Source organism: Phalacrocorax aristotelis, chromosome W (assembly GCF_949628215.1).
Source record: "Phalacrocorax aristotelis chromosome W, bGulAri2.1, whole genome shotgun sequence".
Lineage (NCBI taxonomy): Eukaryota > Metazoa > Chordata > Aves > Suliformes > Phalacrocoracidae > Phalacrocorax > Phalacrocorax aristotelis.
In genome coordinates, this window is record NC_134310.1 from 6,852,945 (window position 1) to 6,868,212 (window position 15,268).

General features: G+C 55.3%; 1 protein-coding gene across 1 annotated transcript; it reads right to left on the bottom strand.

The window, feature by feature from the left end:
* Positions 1 to 1,767: 1,767 nt before the first annotated feature.
* On the bottom strand, positions 1,768 to 3,942 carry LOC142049706 (la-related protein 6-like). The gene is made up of 3 exons (XM_075077635.1): positions 3,776 to 3,942; positions 3,279 to 3,489; positions 1,768 to 2,751 (listed from the first exon to the last, which is right to left on the bottom strand). The coding sequence occupies exons 1-3, from the start codon at positions 3,940 to 3,942 to the stop codon at positions 1,768 to 1,770; spliced, it is 1,362 nt and encodes a 453-aa protein (XP_074933736.1).
* Between the last annotated feature and the right edge of the window lie 11,326 nt (positions 3,943 to 15,268).

Here is a 15,268-nt window from a genome sequence, read left to right on the forward strand (position 1 = left end):
CCAGCAAGAACCAGAAGTGTCTGTGCTTCCAGGAGACAATTCCAAATTCCTTTGCACATGGTGTTTTTATATTCAGAATTGCTCAGACGTAAGACAAACCACAGCACTATTTAACTTGCACTGTGGCACAAAGGAAAAAAATTCCAATACCCCAAACAAAACCCCAAAGCCACCCAAGCACAACACAAGCCCCCAAGTTCTTCACACTGATTTGGCAGAACAAGTCCATAGCCGAGGTCCTAGGACAGTTTGGTCAGAGGGAGGCAGTGAAAAGCACCACATACGGTGGCATTCTCTCTAGCAGCGGGCTGGATCAAGCCGCTGGCAAACAGAACAGGCAGATAAACGCTGTTTCATAGAATCATGGAATAGTTTGGCTTGGAAAGGAGTTTTAGGGGCCATCTAGTCATAGGGGTTATTGGGAGGTGGCAAGACGGTATTGGGGAGCCAAGGGAGTTTTGGTGGGGTGGCAGGGATGTGGAGGAGATGGAGGGAGTGGGTGGTGGTTGAGTAGGGGTGGTGTACTTTGGGGGTAGGTTGGGGCAGGAGGGGATGTCGTAGGTTTGCTGGTATCTGTTGTGTTGGTTTCTGTTTCCATGAAAAGCTGTTTGTGCAAATGGCTTTGTGCCCGCATGGGAGGGGGAGGGAGCACAGGGGCCACCAGGAAAGGGCACCCAAGGGGTACAGAAGCCCTGCTGAGCCCCAAATCACAGCCAGCCAGCCCCAAAGGGCACCAAGACACAGCCAGGGCCGACTCAGTGCCCACAGGGCAGGCAATGGCAGGGGGGTCAGCACGGACACAGGCTTCCCCGGGCAAAGCAGCCCTTTGGTGGGGGAGCCACGACAGACAGCTCCTTGCAGGACTCATGGACACAGCCCCACGCAGAAAGCAGCACGGGGCCCTTGGGACAGGGACACAGCTCGGGGGCTGGGGAGGGCACAGACACGCCCCAACAAGGCCTGCAAGGCCTCCGTCTTGAGCACGACCAGCGTCCCCTCCAGCAGGGACAGGGCTCGCTGCAAAGGCCCTCAAAGCCAATCAAGACAATCACACCCTTCCTCAGGCCCACCTCACTCAGCCCCAGAGACCGGCTTTGCCTCCCTCACCCCCCAAAATAACCCAAATCACCCCCAGAATGGCGAGGGAGGGAGCTGCAGGCCAGCCAGGGAACCCCCTCCCCTTCTCTGCCTCCACTGTGGGCAGCCGCAACACTAAATAGGATGGGGGGTGGGGGTGAGAGGGGTTGGAAATAATTAAAAAGAAAAAACTCACTGCAGCAGCCAGAAAGTGCCTGGAAGTTTAACCCCTCTTTATTGCCTATTTCCCATCCGAGAGCCACAACGTGGGCCAGGGCAGCCAACGACGACTTCGGGGAGCCACCTCAGCTTTGCGGGTGGGGCTTGCAGAAGGTGCGGGGTGAGGTCCCGTCAGAGTAGCCCCAGCACCAGCGGTCGTAGGGGATAAGCCCCTTCCTTTGAGCAGTCTCAGTGACGCCGCTGGGGTGCTGGGAGCCCCTCTGGAGCCTGCACAGGCGCGCTCTCGGTGCCACCAGCATGGTATGGTGCAGTTCCTGGGGTCGCTGCTGCTCAGCATCTCGTCTCACATGCTGACCTGCTCCGAGCATTGTCATCAACCGATAACTACCGTCCCCTGCACCAGCTGCACCACCACTGCCCGCAGATCTCAGGGCCCACACAGAGTTATTGTGCTCGAGTGAAGTGGAAAAGAAAAAAAGAAAAATCCCCAAACGCAAAGGTCAAAGAGCCTCAGTGCTGGAGGGTGAGCTTTCCTCTCCCCATGCTGCTGCTGAAGCCCTTGGTGCCATCAGGGCCATTGGGCAGGCGAAGCACCCCACCCCGCAGGCCAAGGGGCTCAGGCACCCGATTTCCTGCCAGGGAATTTCTGGGAGGAGGTGTGGCATGCAGAGCAGGCCTGCTGCCCCTGGGTGCCCACGTATCCACCCCGCTCCCCCAGCCGCAGCCGTGGGGCCACTCCGTGTTGGAGCGGAAGCCGTGGCAGCCACCGGTGCCCAAGCCCATCCCGAGTGGGGGGAAGACTTTCCTGGTGAGGAGCGATCTTGTAAAGGTGTTGCTAAAGTCCCTGGGCTGGAAGGTGCTGCATGGGCAGGTGGGTGCTGAGGGTTCCGTGTTCAGGAGCAGGGACGGTGACACTGGAGCATTGCCTGACTCCGGAGAGCGGTAGAGCAGGGAGCCCCCAATGCCATCGGGGAAGGTCGTGGCCGCCGCCTGCGCCTTCCAATCCCACTGGTGGCCCAGCTTCTTCGCCACCTCCCTCCTGTTCTGAGGTTCCTTCTTGGAGACCTTCCAGCAGAGCCAGACCACCCTGATGCTCTCACCGCACTGGTGGCTTTGGCAGCCGAGGTGCTCAAAGGCCCTGCGGGCGCTCCCCAGCCTATCGTACTCCACCAGGGCACAGCGCTTTCTCAGCAGCTCGGGGAAGAGCGACGTGTATTTCCGCACATCCGAGGGCAGCTTGCGGCCCGGCTGCAGGATGCGGATGGATACAATGGCACCAAAGGGGCTGAACATACTCACGATGGTCCCCATGAAGTTATTCTGGATCGGCAGCAGCTCCCAGGCCAGCAGCAGTTTGCTGGGGGAGAAGCTCCGCAGGGACTCGGAAAGGGGGACCCGCCGCCTCACTTTGGTGCCCTCCTTGTTCACTTCCAGCAGCTCCGAGAACTGCAGGGCGTAGAGTGTGAGCCGCCAGTCACGCGTCAGGTATTTCATCTGTGGGAGAAAGGGAGCCACTGCGTCCCCATGAGTGTCCCCAGGCAGGGACCACCCTCAATCCATCAACCAGGCAGGCTGAAGTCACGGCAAGGCACCATCCCCCTTTCACATGAGCAGATGCGGGTCTGCAGCAGGTGGTCTCCAGTGCCCCCTGGATTGCAGCAACAAGCTGCTGCTTCCCAGTACCTCCTCACACCAGCAGCACTTCACTGCGCTTTTTCGGTTAAGGGATGGTCTCTCCCAAAGCAGCACGGGGGGACAACGGGCAGAAGAGGCAAATCCAGCACTGAGGACTGTTCACTGCTTCCCCAGCCACCCTCCCTGGTTGCAGAACTGCTGCAGCACATCGAGGGCAGGGAGCAGAGCCCAGCTCTGCACCACCAGCACTTCCCTGGGACACAGACAGCCTGAGGGGAGCCTGGACCTCCCCACACACCCCACCAGAGACACACAGAGCACACCCAGACACCCTCCACCCAAAGGCCCTTTCCCACCCCGGCTGGCAGGTGCCATGGGCTGCCTACCTCCTTGAAGGACGTCAGCAGTTTGATGCTGACGAAGCCCATCTTGTTGTTTTGGACACGTTTCAGAAGGAAAGCATCCTTGGACAGGTTCTCATCAGAAAAGTAGAACTCCACCTGGGACACAATTCTCCGGACCAGCTGCGGGTCGGGGGCGGAGGAGCTGCAGTCCAACAGATCAGCCCCACAGACATCGCTTTCATCAGAGAAGCTCCTGGCAGAGCAGCAGAGACAGGGGTGTGAGCTGGTGGCCTTTGGGACGCACAGCACTGCCTGGTCTCAGCTACAACAGTGCAGATGGCAGAGACACCGCAGAGACCCAGGGCCATCAGCTACAGGGGAGCAACGCCAGCCTGCACCCCGTGTGCCTCCCGATGCTGGGAGCACCAATGCCAGACCGTGAACCCCAATCCATCCCCGACAATGGACACATTCCCCTGGGGACAAACACGAGGCAAGAGCAGGGCTCAGCCCCCGCACGCATCCCAGCGGACACATACCCATTGAAGCTATTTAAGAAGTCCTCCTCTCTGATCAGGGCGAGCGAGCGGCTCTGCGGTGGAAGGAGATGCCGCGCTGGGAAGGAACTCCTTTGTTCCAGCTGAGGGGTGCTGCAGCTGGGCTGGGAAGCGAGCCCTGAGGCCACCCCGGAACTGCCTGATGACATTGTCCTTCGCCTGGGACATTACAAAGGAGAAGCACAGTGGTAGGAGGCTTCCCAGCTGCAGCCAGCCCCAGGGCAGAGCCCTGCTCTGGGCTGCAGCCCCCAGCCCAGGGATGGGGGAGCAGAGGCAGCTCGTTGCTGTGCCCTTACCTGCTTAGCAGGGCTGAGAAAGGCAGAAAGAGCTGGCTTTACCTCCTAGAGACCTGCAAGCAGCAGGCCCCAAACCTCCCCTCCTCCAAACTAAGGCTCCTAAAAGACAAAGTGAACTGAAGAAAGGTAAAGCCCTTAGAGCACCCAAGCTGCTGGCTTATAAAGGCAGCCACTCAGAATGAGCTGCAGCAGGCAGTTATGGGCCTGCCCCCTCTGAGACCCAGCAGGCTCCAGGTGAAACCTGTCTGCTGGTTAAACAGCCCCAGCTCAGCCCCGGGAGCAGCCATGATTGCTAAGCCAGGCCAGGTGGGCAGGGGAGGGCAGAGCCACTGGCACTGGTACCGGTACCCAGTGGTGCCTGGTGGTGCCCAGCAGGGTGGTGAACTGCTGCCATGAGGCATCTTGATCTGTGCCTCAGTTTCTGTGTCTTGTGCAGAGGCAGTAAGAGTGACCTGGAGGTGGAAGGAGGGTTGAGTCCAGGGCACTCTTTGGGCTCCTGGTGCTGCCAGAGTGACAGGCAAAGGTCTTTCTTCCTGCAGCACTATTCCTCATCCCAAGGAGAGGGAGCAGAAGAGCCCCAAGAATGGGCTGAAGCCCAGGGAAGGGCACAGGCCCCCTGGGAGGGGGTGACACTGTGGGGCAGGACGGCCCATAGCTTCAGTATGAGATGGGGAAGGAGGTCCGGGATGAAGCTCATCCTTGATGCTTGACCTGCCACCATGGGCAGCGTGGAGATGGGGACATGGCTGTCAGAGCAGCGGGGGCTTGGGCAGGCAGGGCGGCCGTGCCAGGCCGGGGGCGATGCCAGGGCATGGTGGGCTGCCCAGGCGGCCGAGAACCGGAGCTGCCCATCTGTGCAGGCATGGGCTTTAGCCGATGTTACTCTGTGCCCTGTGGCCACAAGGACCAGCCAAGGGCTCGCCACGCGTCCACCCTGAGCTCTCAGAACCACCTGTCACCAGACTGGCAGCACCTCCCATGCGGGCAGCCTGGTCCCCGGCTGCAGCACTGCAGTCTCCCCTGCCCAAACACCCTGCCCCAGCCATGCAGGTCTGCTGCCGATGAATCCCCGGGCTGTGCCGCACTCTCCAGCTCAAAGCTCGTCCTTCTGGGATGAGTCCCGGGGACCGGCAATGCCGAACCTCTTCTGGGGTGTCACAAGCCCCCCGTTTTCCCTGGGAGCGGTGCACTTGCTGTCACCCCCGTACCACCTCCTGCCACTCTCTGCTGGTTGGGAAGCGTGTGTCGGTGAGATGGTGGGTGGAAGAGAATGTCCTGGGGTGAGAGGTGGCCTGCCTGGCAGGGGAGCTGGCAACAGCCACGGTCCCTGAAGGGTGGTGGCACTTGGTGGCAGGGGACAACGAGGGCACACCTCACCTGAACTTGCAAAGGGTGGCAGGACACTACAGGGCCGAACTCCACCCCCCCCATCTACGTTGCCTCTAGACTGGAAGTACCTGCTGCTGCCAACCAGCCTTTGCCCACGCGCGGGCACGGCCTGTCCCTGGCAGGCAGCAAGGGGCTGCGCAGGCAGCCCCGCTTCCCCCGCCCTTCGCTGGGGTCCCATTGCCGAGCCCGGCAGCTCCCCGGCCTGCCAGCCCAGCCCCGCAGCAACGCTCGCGCCGGAGTCTCTGCAGGGATTTGCCCCCCGGGGAGGGGCGATGGAGCCAGCAGCGAGCCGAACGGGGCCGTGGGCACCTTCTAACGGCAGCATTCTGAGCTGCGCTTCGCTTTCCACCTGCAGCCGGGTACGCTCGGGGTCAGGAGGGGCTGCTCTGCTCCCCAGGGGGAAATAAGGCCCTCGTTCCCGCCCTGAGAGCTGGTATCCGAAGGAAGGTTCAGGCTGGTCCAGCCGTCCCCGCAAGACGGGATAATCCAGACGGGGAGGGAAGCGAGCAAGGACACAGAGGGAGAGGCTGACGGTAAAGCTTCCCCTTCCCAAGGGGAGAGAGCAGGAATGACCTGTCAGCCGGCACACCCCTGTCTCGCTGCTCCCATCCTCCACACCTAGTCTGGAAGCATAATTAGAAAATGCTTCTTGTGGCCCCGTGCAGAGCAGCAGCCTGACCTTTCAGACGCTTCTCCCCTCCGTGAACTTTGGTGTAACGGGCATATTACCCCTGCAAACCGGCCGCTCTGCTGTGGTGACTCTGCCTCCCTGCAGACACCGGATCCCTGGCCAAAAGTGCTTTAACTGGACTGCAGTGGGCAGATCCTGCACCTCCCCCGGACACTGTAAGGCTGCAGCATCTGCCTGACACCTCCTTTCAGTGACTAAAGAAGAAATGGGACCACAACAATTCTTGTACAGGCCTGAGCATTTGATACGTGTTTATTGCTCTTCCCAGCTAAAGCTGGGAATTTTGTGCATGTCGGGTTTAGGTGGTTATCCAAGCTCCTTGCACGGTGCTGCAGAGCTCCAGAGCATCTCGTTTGCCCGTCCGTGGTAAGCAGAAGGTCACCGGGTTTGGTCGGTAGCGGCTGCAAGGAAGAGCCAATGCGCCAGCTGAAGTTAAGATCACGCTCAGTGGGAGCAGGGGAGTTTAAGGCTTGATTGCTCCGTTGTTTTTTTAGACCATCTGATCTCATTGGCAGGATCTGAAGTGCAGACTCTGACCCAGGGCGTATTCCTAGTCGTTATTTACAAATATATCCAGCTTTCTCACTTGTCTCCTGCTGCTTCGATATGAGACATTTACAGACAAACATCACCCCGACAGACAACAGCACGGGACAGTAAGAGGGAAAGATGTGCCACTACACACACCTTCTTTTCCCTTTCCACTAGCAATATTTTTCCAAGTGCCACAGCTACCTTAGTACCATTCCGAACGAGCAAATAATATATTTGGATAGAATATGCTCTGCTATGAAAATGTACATGGGACCCCTGGAAAAGCTCACATCAAACACTTCATCACGCTCACAACGTCACCTCCAACGGGAGAGTAAGTCAGGCCAAGCAGTGTGGTGACAAAGGCTCCTTAGCTGTCTCCCAAGAGGTGAGACAAGAGAGGAAACACCTTGTAGCTGTACGCTTCTACGGGAGAACTTATCTTGGGCCACATATCTCCGGGACACAGGGCTCTACCCACCCTGGGGACAGTGATGCACAGACATCAATATGATGGGTACAAAATGTCCGTTTATTTAGCTGCGTCACACGCTTATATAGCTCTTGTGCTTCCTGTTCCTGCCACTCCTATGGGGAGGAGTCTATCTTTCCGTCACATCCCGTGATCTTCCGGTCGCCGATCCCTGTCTATTCCCCTACATCTCCCCCTACCCATGCTATGAAAAATTCTACAAATCTACTTGCGTAAGCGGATACATATTGTGGTCAGGTCTATCTATATTCATGTAACTCTCGCAGGCGCTCTCTGATTTGTCTTATAACACAGCATAACAATGACAGCCCACAAGTAACCATGGTTACTACACACAACAAGATCCCCCCAATTATTACTATCCAATCCCAGTTCATATCTCTCTTTTGCCGCCCTTTCCCAGTGTCGCTCTCGTTGCAATAGTGCTTGCAGTCTCGTCAAGGAGCTCATTTCTTTTCCCAATGGTACGGTTAGCATGAGGATCCATGTCAGCAGACCCTGCAAAGAGACAACTCAGAGAGGGATTATTCATTGTACATCCTTGCACAGTTCTGCTTTCACACACTTTGCAGGCACCCACTCTATGCGCCCTTCATTCTCAACCGCAGCGTAGCCCCTCCCCAGGCATCTCAGTTTCCATCCTCTCTCCCATTGCTCACTGCCCGGGAACCTTACTCGTACCTGCGGATAGCGCTCGCCTGCTTGAGCTTTGCCAAAGTGCTTCTCCACTGCTGTAACTTGCTCCTGCCCGCGTATAAAATGATTAAGCGAATATAATGCACGCATTAAAATAGTTTGCTGAGCTGCTACGGGTATAGCTCCCTTATACCCCTCCCCAAGCTGTATTATTTTTGCTTTCAAGGTGTGATGAGCGCGTTCTACTATTGCCTGCCCTGTGCTATTGTAAGCAATGCCGTGTTTTAATACAATATTCCAAGCTTTACACCATTCTTGGGTACTTCGAGCCCGAAAGCATGGTCCATTATCTGTTTTTATCTCGGTGGGCTTTCCAAGCCACGCCATTACCGTGGTCCAATGCGCAGCCAACTGCGTTGCGGTCTGCTTCCGATGTCGAGTAGCCATGATGACTCCACTATATGTATCAATTGTAATTGCCAGGTGCCGTCCGGGGGCCAACTGTGGACATTCAGTAAAGTCAGTCTGCCAGATAGCATTTGCTTCCAGTCCTCGAGGGTTGACTCCTGCCTCCCACAATGGCGAGTGCTGACAGTAAGGACAGGTGGCTACTACTTCTCTTGCTGCTCTTATTGAGATGCCACACTCCTTTGCCAAGGCTTTAGCACCCAGGTGCAGTTGGTCATGCAGTTTCTTTGCCTCCGTCAATGTCCAGGCTCCCGCGGCTGCCTCATCAGCCATGCGATTCCCCTCAATCAGTGGTCCAGGCCCCGTCTGATGACTGCGAATGTGAATTACTGTCACAGTTGCTCCTCGCTGCGATAAAGCAACCTCTAGCATCAAGGCAATTTCCGTGTGTGGTACACCCTCTCGTTTCATGGACATGACTAATTTATACACGTATAAGGAGTCCATGCACACATTTATATGCCGATCTATATCCTTTCGCAGGGCCATCCCTAGCGCTTTCACCTCCAGCCACTGCACACTTTTACCCCGCTCCTCATACGTCTGGCGCATCCACTATTCCCTTCTTTCCACACTACCGCCGCTCTGTTCGTCTTCGAGGAAGCGTCTGTGAAATATGTTGGTCCTGGGTGAGGGGTATCCAAAACTCTACTATCCACACTTAAATCCACCACTTTGGCTGTGTCGGCCCACCTCTGTACCGTGCCTGTGACGATTTTCCCTGGGTATGAGTATACTGCCAATTGTATATCCTCTTCACTCTCTACCACCTTCCGCCATTTGTCCCCATTCCACGGCACTGTGAGCTTATCTGGCTCCTTCCCAAAGATTCCCTTGCTTTCCCGTCGCAGACGCCAAATCATTCCCCCAGCTACCTTGACTTTTGTGGAGAATGCATCCTTGGGGGCCTTCTGATATATCCATCGCAGTGGTTTTTCTTCCCCTGCCCGTATTTGATATAGCAATCCTAATCCTCCACCGGCGGTCAGAATCCAACCTGTGATTAATTCCTCCTGGGGGTCCCACCGCCATACTCCTTCCTTTTGCATTCGACGTTCTATCATCTGCAACTGCTGGACTGCCTCAGCGTCTAAACTCCTGGGCTCCCATGGGTCGGTCCCTTTCAGCAACGCATAGAAAGGTTGCATCTCCTCACCGGTGACGCGCACGAATGTCCGCAACCACTGCAGTGCTCCTACCAGCTTCTGTACATCGTGTAAATTTTTAACCCTAGGTGTAAGTTTAATAGGCTGAGCTTGTATGCAATCCCCTTGTATTCTAGCACCCAGAAATCCACACACTGGTCCTCGCTGTACTTTTGCCTCAGCTGCCTTGAGGCCCTGTCTCTCAAGGCCCCTTTGGGTGTCTGAAAAGACTTGTTCACACAACGCCTCGGTGGGCGCAGCTATGAGGACGTCATCCATGTAGTGGATCATGTAGATTCTCTCCTGATACTGTTGCCTTACTTGCTGCAATGCAGAAGCCACATACCCCTGGCAGATCGCTGGAGAATTTTTCATCCCCTGCGGAAGTACTGTCCACTGCCATCTACTACCTGGTTCTGCGCGGTTCACCGCAGGCAGAGTAAAGGCAAATCTCTTTCTATCATCTGGATGTAGCGGAATACTGAAGAAGCAGTCTTTGATATCTAAAACAATGACTCGCCATCCTTTTGGGACAGCACTCAAATCTGGTAGGCCAGGTTGGAGAGGCCCCATGTCCTCCATTTGCTGATTTACTGCTCTAAGGTCATGCAGCATCCTCCATTGGTTTTTATCTTTCTTTTTTACAGCAAATATAGGGGTGTTCCACGGGCTCATCGAGGGCTCTAGGTGCCCTGCTTCGTGCTCTCGTTTTACTATAGCTCTTACAGCCTCTATTTTCTCTGTTGTCAGGGGCCACTGCTCCACCCAGACGGGCTGTTCAGTTTTCCACACTAACTTGTGCTGACAAAGCCCCTCTGAGGCAGTGGCCCTTATGCTAAATTTTTCAACCCGATCCCCATCTGGGCAAGGGCGTCTCGCCCTAACAAGGGGCTTGCTACCCCATCTGCTCCTAGTATGGTCACTACGGCCGTGAGGAGCTTCCCTGCCTCCTCGTCCATGACTTCGAGTTTCACAGGGCAAGTTCTAGTCCTCGTTTGTTGTTCTCCTCCTACCCCTATTATACGCTTTCCCATGGCAAGGGGACAAGTTGGTGGCCACCGTTCGAGTGGCATCACTGTGACATCTGCCCCGGTATCCACTAACATTCCCGGGCATATCCGTGCCGGGCAACTCGGCTCTTGCGGGGTAATCATCACCGCCGCCATGGGTCTCTCGTCACAGCCTATGACCAAGGCCACGCGGGGGCTGTAACCTGCAAATCTTGCTGGTTCTGCTCCCCTGCCTGAAGGGTCACTCCCCCTTGGCCCGCTATGGTGGGCCAAGCTCCTGGCACTGGCACCATGATGGGGGCCATTTGACTCACAGGAAGCGTGAATCCCCCTCGCTTCGCCCTCCTTTGGCCGTTTCCCGGCTTTGTGGTTGGACAATCTCTTGCCAGGTGTCCTGGCTTCCCACACGCCCAGCACCTCCCTACTGGGCGCGCTCCTCCTCCATTACGTCCTCCCCTTTCCGCTAGCGGGCACCCAGCTTTAAAGTGCCCTTGCCGTCCACACAAGTGACATCTGGGCCCCACCCCGGCCGCTTGCACCAGCACCCTTTCTTCGCTTCCACTGTCAGGGTTCTGGCAGATGTGCGCTCCCGCACCGCCATGCTGATTCAACGCCTCCTGGCATAAGACATGCCTGATGGTTTGACCCAATGAAGCCCCCACTGCCAGGGTGCGGAGGACATCTTGTGTCTACAGATTCGCTTGACTTGGGAGGCAATCCATAACGACTGCCTCCTTGGCTGCTGGTGGCAATTCTGATTCTATAATAGCCTTCTGCAACCTGTCACAAAACATTGTAAATGGCTCTGCTAGTCCTTGCTGTATCTTTTGCCAAGGTTCTGCTTTTTTCTCATACCTGCCCACTTCGCTATACGCTCTGCGGGAACTCTCCGTTACCGCTTGCAGCTCCCTGCCCCTTAATTCTGCTGCTTGCAACTGCGGGGTTTCCAGTCCTTGACTTCTGCCAGTGAGCCGGTCAAGGGTGGTCCTTCTCAGCGGGTGGCCCGGAACTGCCGCCACTTGCTCTACGAGGGCATGGCAGGCACTGTGCATTGCCTCCTTCCAAAGTATGTACATTGTGGGAGCCAATATTGCTTTCGCCAACTGCTTAGCATCAGAGGGGGTCAACGGCGCTGCATGCGCAGCGTCCAGCAGCAATCCTACTCCTTCGTCTTTCACCCCTTTTCTCTAATTTCTCGCCATAAACTTCGCACTAGCTTGGCATCTATCGGCGTCCACTCCACCCCTCCTCCTGGAGCTAGTCGGACAGGGAAGATCCCGGGCATCTCTATCCTTACTCCATCGAGGCTACAATCTCTGGCTATCAGCCGCCAGTTAGGTAACTCGACTGACTGTCGCTGGGGCGCCCCCTTCATTAAGAGTCCTGTCTGCCGCCGAGTTACTTCCCCTAGTGCGCGCATAGCCTGCTGCAGCTGCCGCAGCACGTCCTCCGCGGACCCCTCCGGAGCTGCAGCACTCCGGACCTCCCCTTTTGGCGGTCCCTCTCCTCCCTCCTTCTGACTGGTCCTCCGAGTCCCTGCTGCCTTATGCCTCTTTTTTGCGCGCTGCAGGCAAGCTGCCCCCTCTTCCCACATGTGGGCATCGGTTTCTCCCCCAATTTCTGATTCGCTGCTACTCGAGGTTGTTCTATACCCCCCCTGTCCTCCCCTCCAGGCACCCCAATCCCCCTCCTCGTCCGACTCCCATCTCAAGGGTTGCCCCGGGAGCCAGTCTCGAGGGTTGGGCAGAGGGCGGTGCCGCTGCCGGCGCTGCTGCCGGTGATGATCATCTTTCTCCTTCCGCTCCGTCACTCCCGCTGCGTCCGCTGCCACGTCACCCTCCCCGCGCCTGTGCCAAATCGTACCAGGGGTATGCGGGGGGGAGGCATTCCAAGGGTCCTGCTGGCTCAACAGGGAACACCGCCGCTTCCCGATCCACCTCTTTGGGAGCCTCAGACTGAGTCGCTGGCCAAAAGTGCTTTAACTGGACTGCAGTGGGCAGATCCTGCACCTCCCCCGGACACTGTAAGGCTGCAGCATCTGCCTGACACCTCCTTTCAGTGACTAAAGAAGAAATGGGACCACAACAATTCTTGTACAGGCCTGAGCATTTGATACGTGTTTATTGCTCTTCCCAGCTAAAGCTGGGAATTTTGTGCATGTCGGGTTTAGGTGGTTATCCAAGCTCCTTGCACGGTGCTGCAGAGCTCCAGAGCATCTCGTTTGCCCGTCCGTGGTAAGCAGAAGGTCACCGGGTTTGGTCGGTAGCGGCTGCAAGGAAGAGCCAATGCGCCAGCTGAAGTTAAGATCACGCTCAGTGGGAGCAGGGGAGTTTAAGGCTTCATTGCTCCGTTGTTTTTTTAGACCATCTGATCTCATTGGCAGGATCTGAAGTGCAGACTCTGACCCAGGGCGTATTCCTAGTCGTTATTTACAAATATATCCAGCTTTCTCACTTGTCTCCTGCTGCTTCGATATGAGACATTTACAGACAAACATCACCCCGACAGACAACAGCACGGGACAGTAAGAGGGAAAGATGTGCCACTACACACACCTTCTTTTCCCTTTCCACTAGCAATATTTTTCCAAGTGCCACAGCTACCTTAGTACCATTCCGAACGAGCAAATAATATATTTGGATAGAATATGCTCTGCTATGAAAATGTACATGGGACCCCTGGAAAAGCTCACATCAAACACTTCATCACGCTCACAAAGTCACCTCCAACGGGAGAGTAAGTCAGGCCAAGCAGTGTGGTGACAAAGGCTCCTTAGCTGTCTCCCAAGAGGTGAGACAAGAGAGGAAACACCTCAAGTGTATGTACACGGATGCACGCAGTCTAGGTAACAACAGGAGGAACTGGAGCTCCGTGCCCACTCAGAAGGGTACGACATCGTAGGAGTAAATGAAACATGGTGGGACACCTCAGACGACTGGGGCATCACAATGGACGGTTACAAGCTCTTTTGTAAAGATAGGCAAGGTAGACTAGGTGGAGGAGTTGCACTCTTGTCATGGTTTTAGGTGGGGTAGAGTTAATTTTCTTCACTCCAGCTGGTATAGTGCTGTGCTTTGGACTTAGCATGGAAAAAAAATGTTGAGACAACACGCAGATGTTTTGGGCTGTTGCTGGGTAGCGCTTGTACTAGTCAAGGACTTTTCTAGCCTCCCATGTTCTGCTGGGTGCACAAGAAGCCGGGAGGGGAGGGGGCACAGCTAAGAGAGCGGATTCAAACTGACCAAAGGGATATTCCATATCCTGTAACGTCATGCCCAGTATGTTAACTGGGAGGGGCTGGCCGGGGCAGGGAGGAAGCAATCGCGGCTCGGGGACGGGCAGCGTCGGTCGGCGGGTGGTGAGCGGTTGTATCGTTCGTGTTTCTGTGGTTTTTTTCCCTTTATTTTCCCTTTCCTTTCCTTTTCCATTTTATTATCTTAACATTATTGTCATTACTATCATAATCATTATAATTATTATTATTTTATTGTAATCCTTAAACTGTGCTTATCTCAACCCACAAGTTCTTTTGCTTGTCCAATTCTCTTCCCCATGCCACAGGGGTGGGGGGCAGTGAGCAAGCGGCTGGGTGGTACTCAGTTGCCAGCTGAGGCTGAACCACGACAACTCTACATCAAGGAACACCTGGAATGTATCGAAGCCAACTATGGTGATAGTGGCTGCTCTATCGAATGCCTCTGGGTTAAAGCCAAAGGGGTCATATCCAAGCAGGACCTCACAGTGGGCTTCTGCTATCGACCTCCTAACCATGGTGACGAAGCCGACAAAGTGATACTTGGGGCACTAAAGCAAGCTTCTGGCTAACAGAGCCTGGTCCTGATGGGTGACTTCAACTACCCAGACATCTCCTGGAAGAACAATACGGCAGCTTGCATGCCATCTACCAAGTTCCTGGAGTGTATAGAGGACTCTTTCCTGATACAAATGATAGACGTGCCAACCAGGAAGGAGGCGCTGCCGGACTTGCTATTCACAAACCGGGAAAGCCTGCTTTGTAATATCATGGTTAGTGACAGCCTTGGCTGCAGCGACCACAATATTGTGGAGTTTGGGATCCTGCTGAGTGTGCTGAAGGTCACCTCTAAGACAAGGGTTCTAGATTTTAGAAGAGCAAACTTCAGTGCGCTCAGGGCTCAACTCGGAGGGATTCGATGGGAGGCTTCCATGGAATACAAAGGAGGTAGTGAGAGCTGGGAATTCTTCAAGAACTCCCTATTGGAAGCACAAAACCAGTTTATCCTCTACAAAGGAAGAGGAAGTAGGCAGAGCAAGAGGCCCCCATGGCTCAACCATGACCTCCTGGGTCTACTCAAATCCAGAAGGGAAGCACACCAGAAATGGAGAAGCGGAGGATTGTCCACAGAGAACTACAAGGGCATAGCCAGAGAGTGCAGAGACGCAGTCAGAAAAGCAAAAGCCCAGTTTGAATTGAAACTGGCTGTAGACATAAAAAATAACAAGAAAGGGTTCTTCAGACGTGTCAACCACAAGCAGAAAAAGAAGGAAAACATAGGCCCATTGTTAAACGGAAAAGGAGAATCAATCACCAATGATGCAGAAAAGGCAGAGGTCCTCAACACCTTCTTCACCTCGGTCTTTACCAGCACTGCAGGGTCCCAGGCTTTGGGAACAAAATTGCCAATTGAACCAAACACCGACCCACCGTCGGTGAAGGAAGAGTTAGTATATGAACTACTAGAGGAGCTTGACCCCCACAAACTAATGGGCCCTGACAACATCCACCCGAGGGTGTTGAGAGAGCTTGCTGACATCATCGTAAAGCCGCTCTCCA

Bases quoted from the DNA above. Each gene is read 5' to 3' on its own strand.
- LOC142049706 (XM_075077635.1), bottom strand. From the start codon at position 3,942: ATGTCATCAGGCAGTTCCGGGGTGGCCTCAGGGCTCGCTTCCCAGCCC. The intron at 3,490-3,775 runs GTATGTGTCCGC...CTGCTCTGCCAG, and splicing joins TTCTTAAATAGCTTCAATGG to GAGCTTCTCTGATGAAAGCG. The intron at 2,752-3,278 runs GTAGGCAGCCCA...TTTCTCCCACAG, and splicing joins TGCTGACGTCCTTCAAGGAG to ATGAAATACCTGACGCGTGA.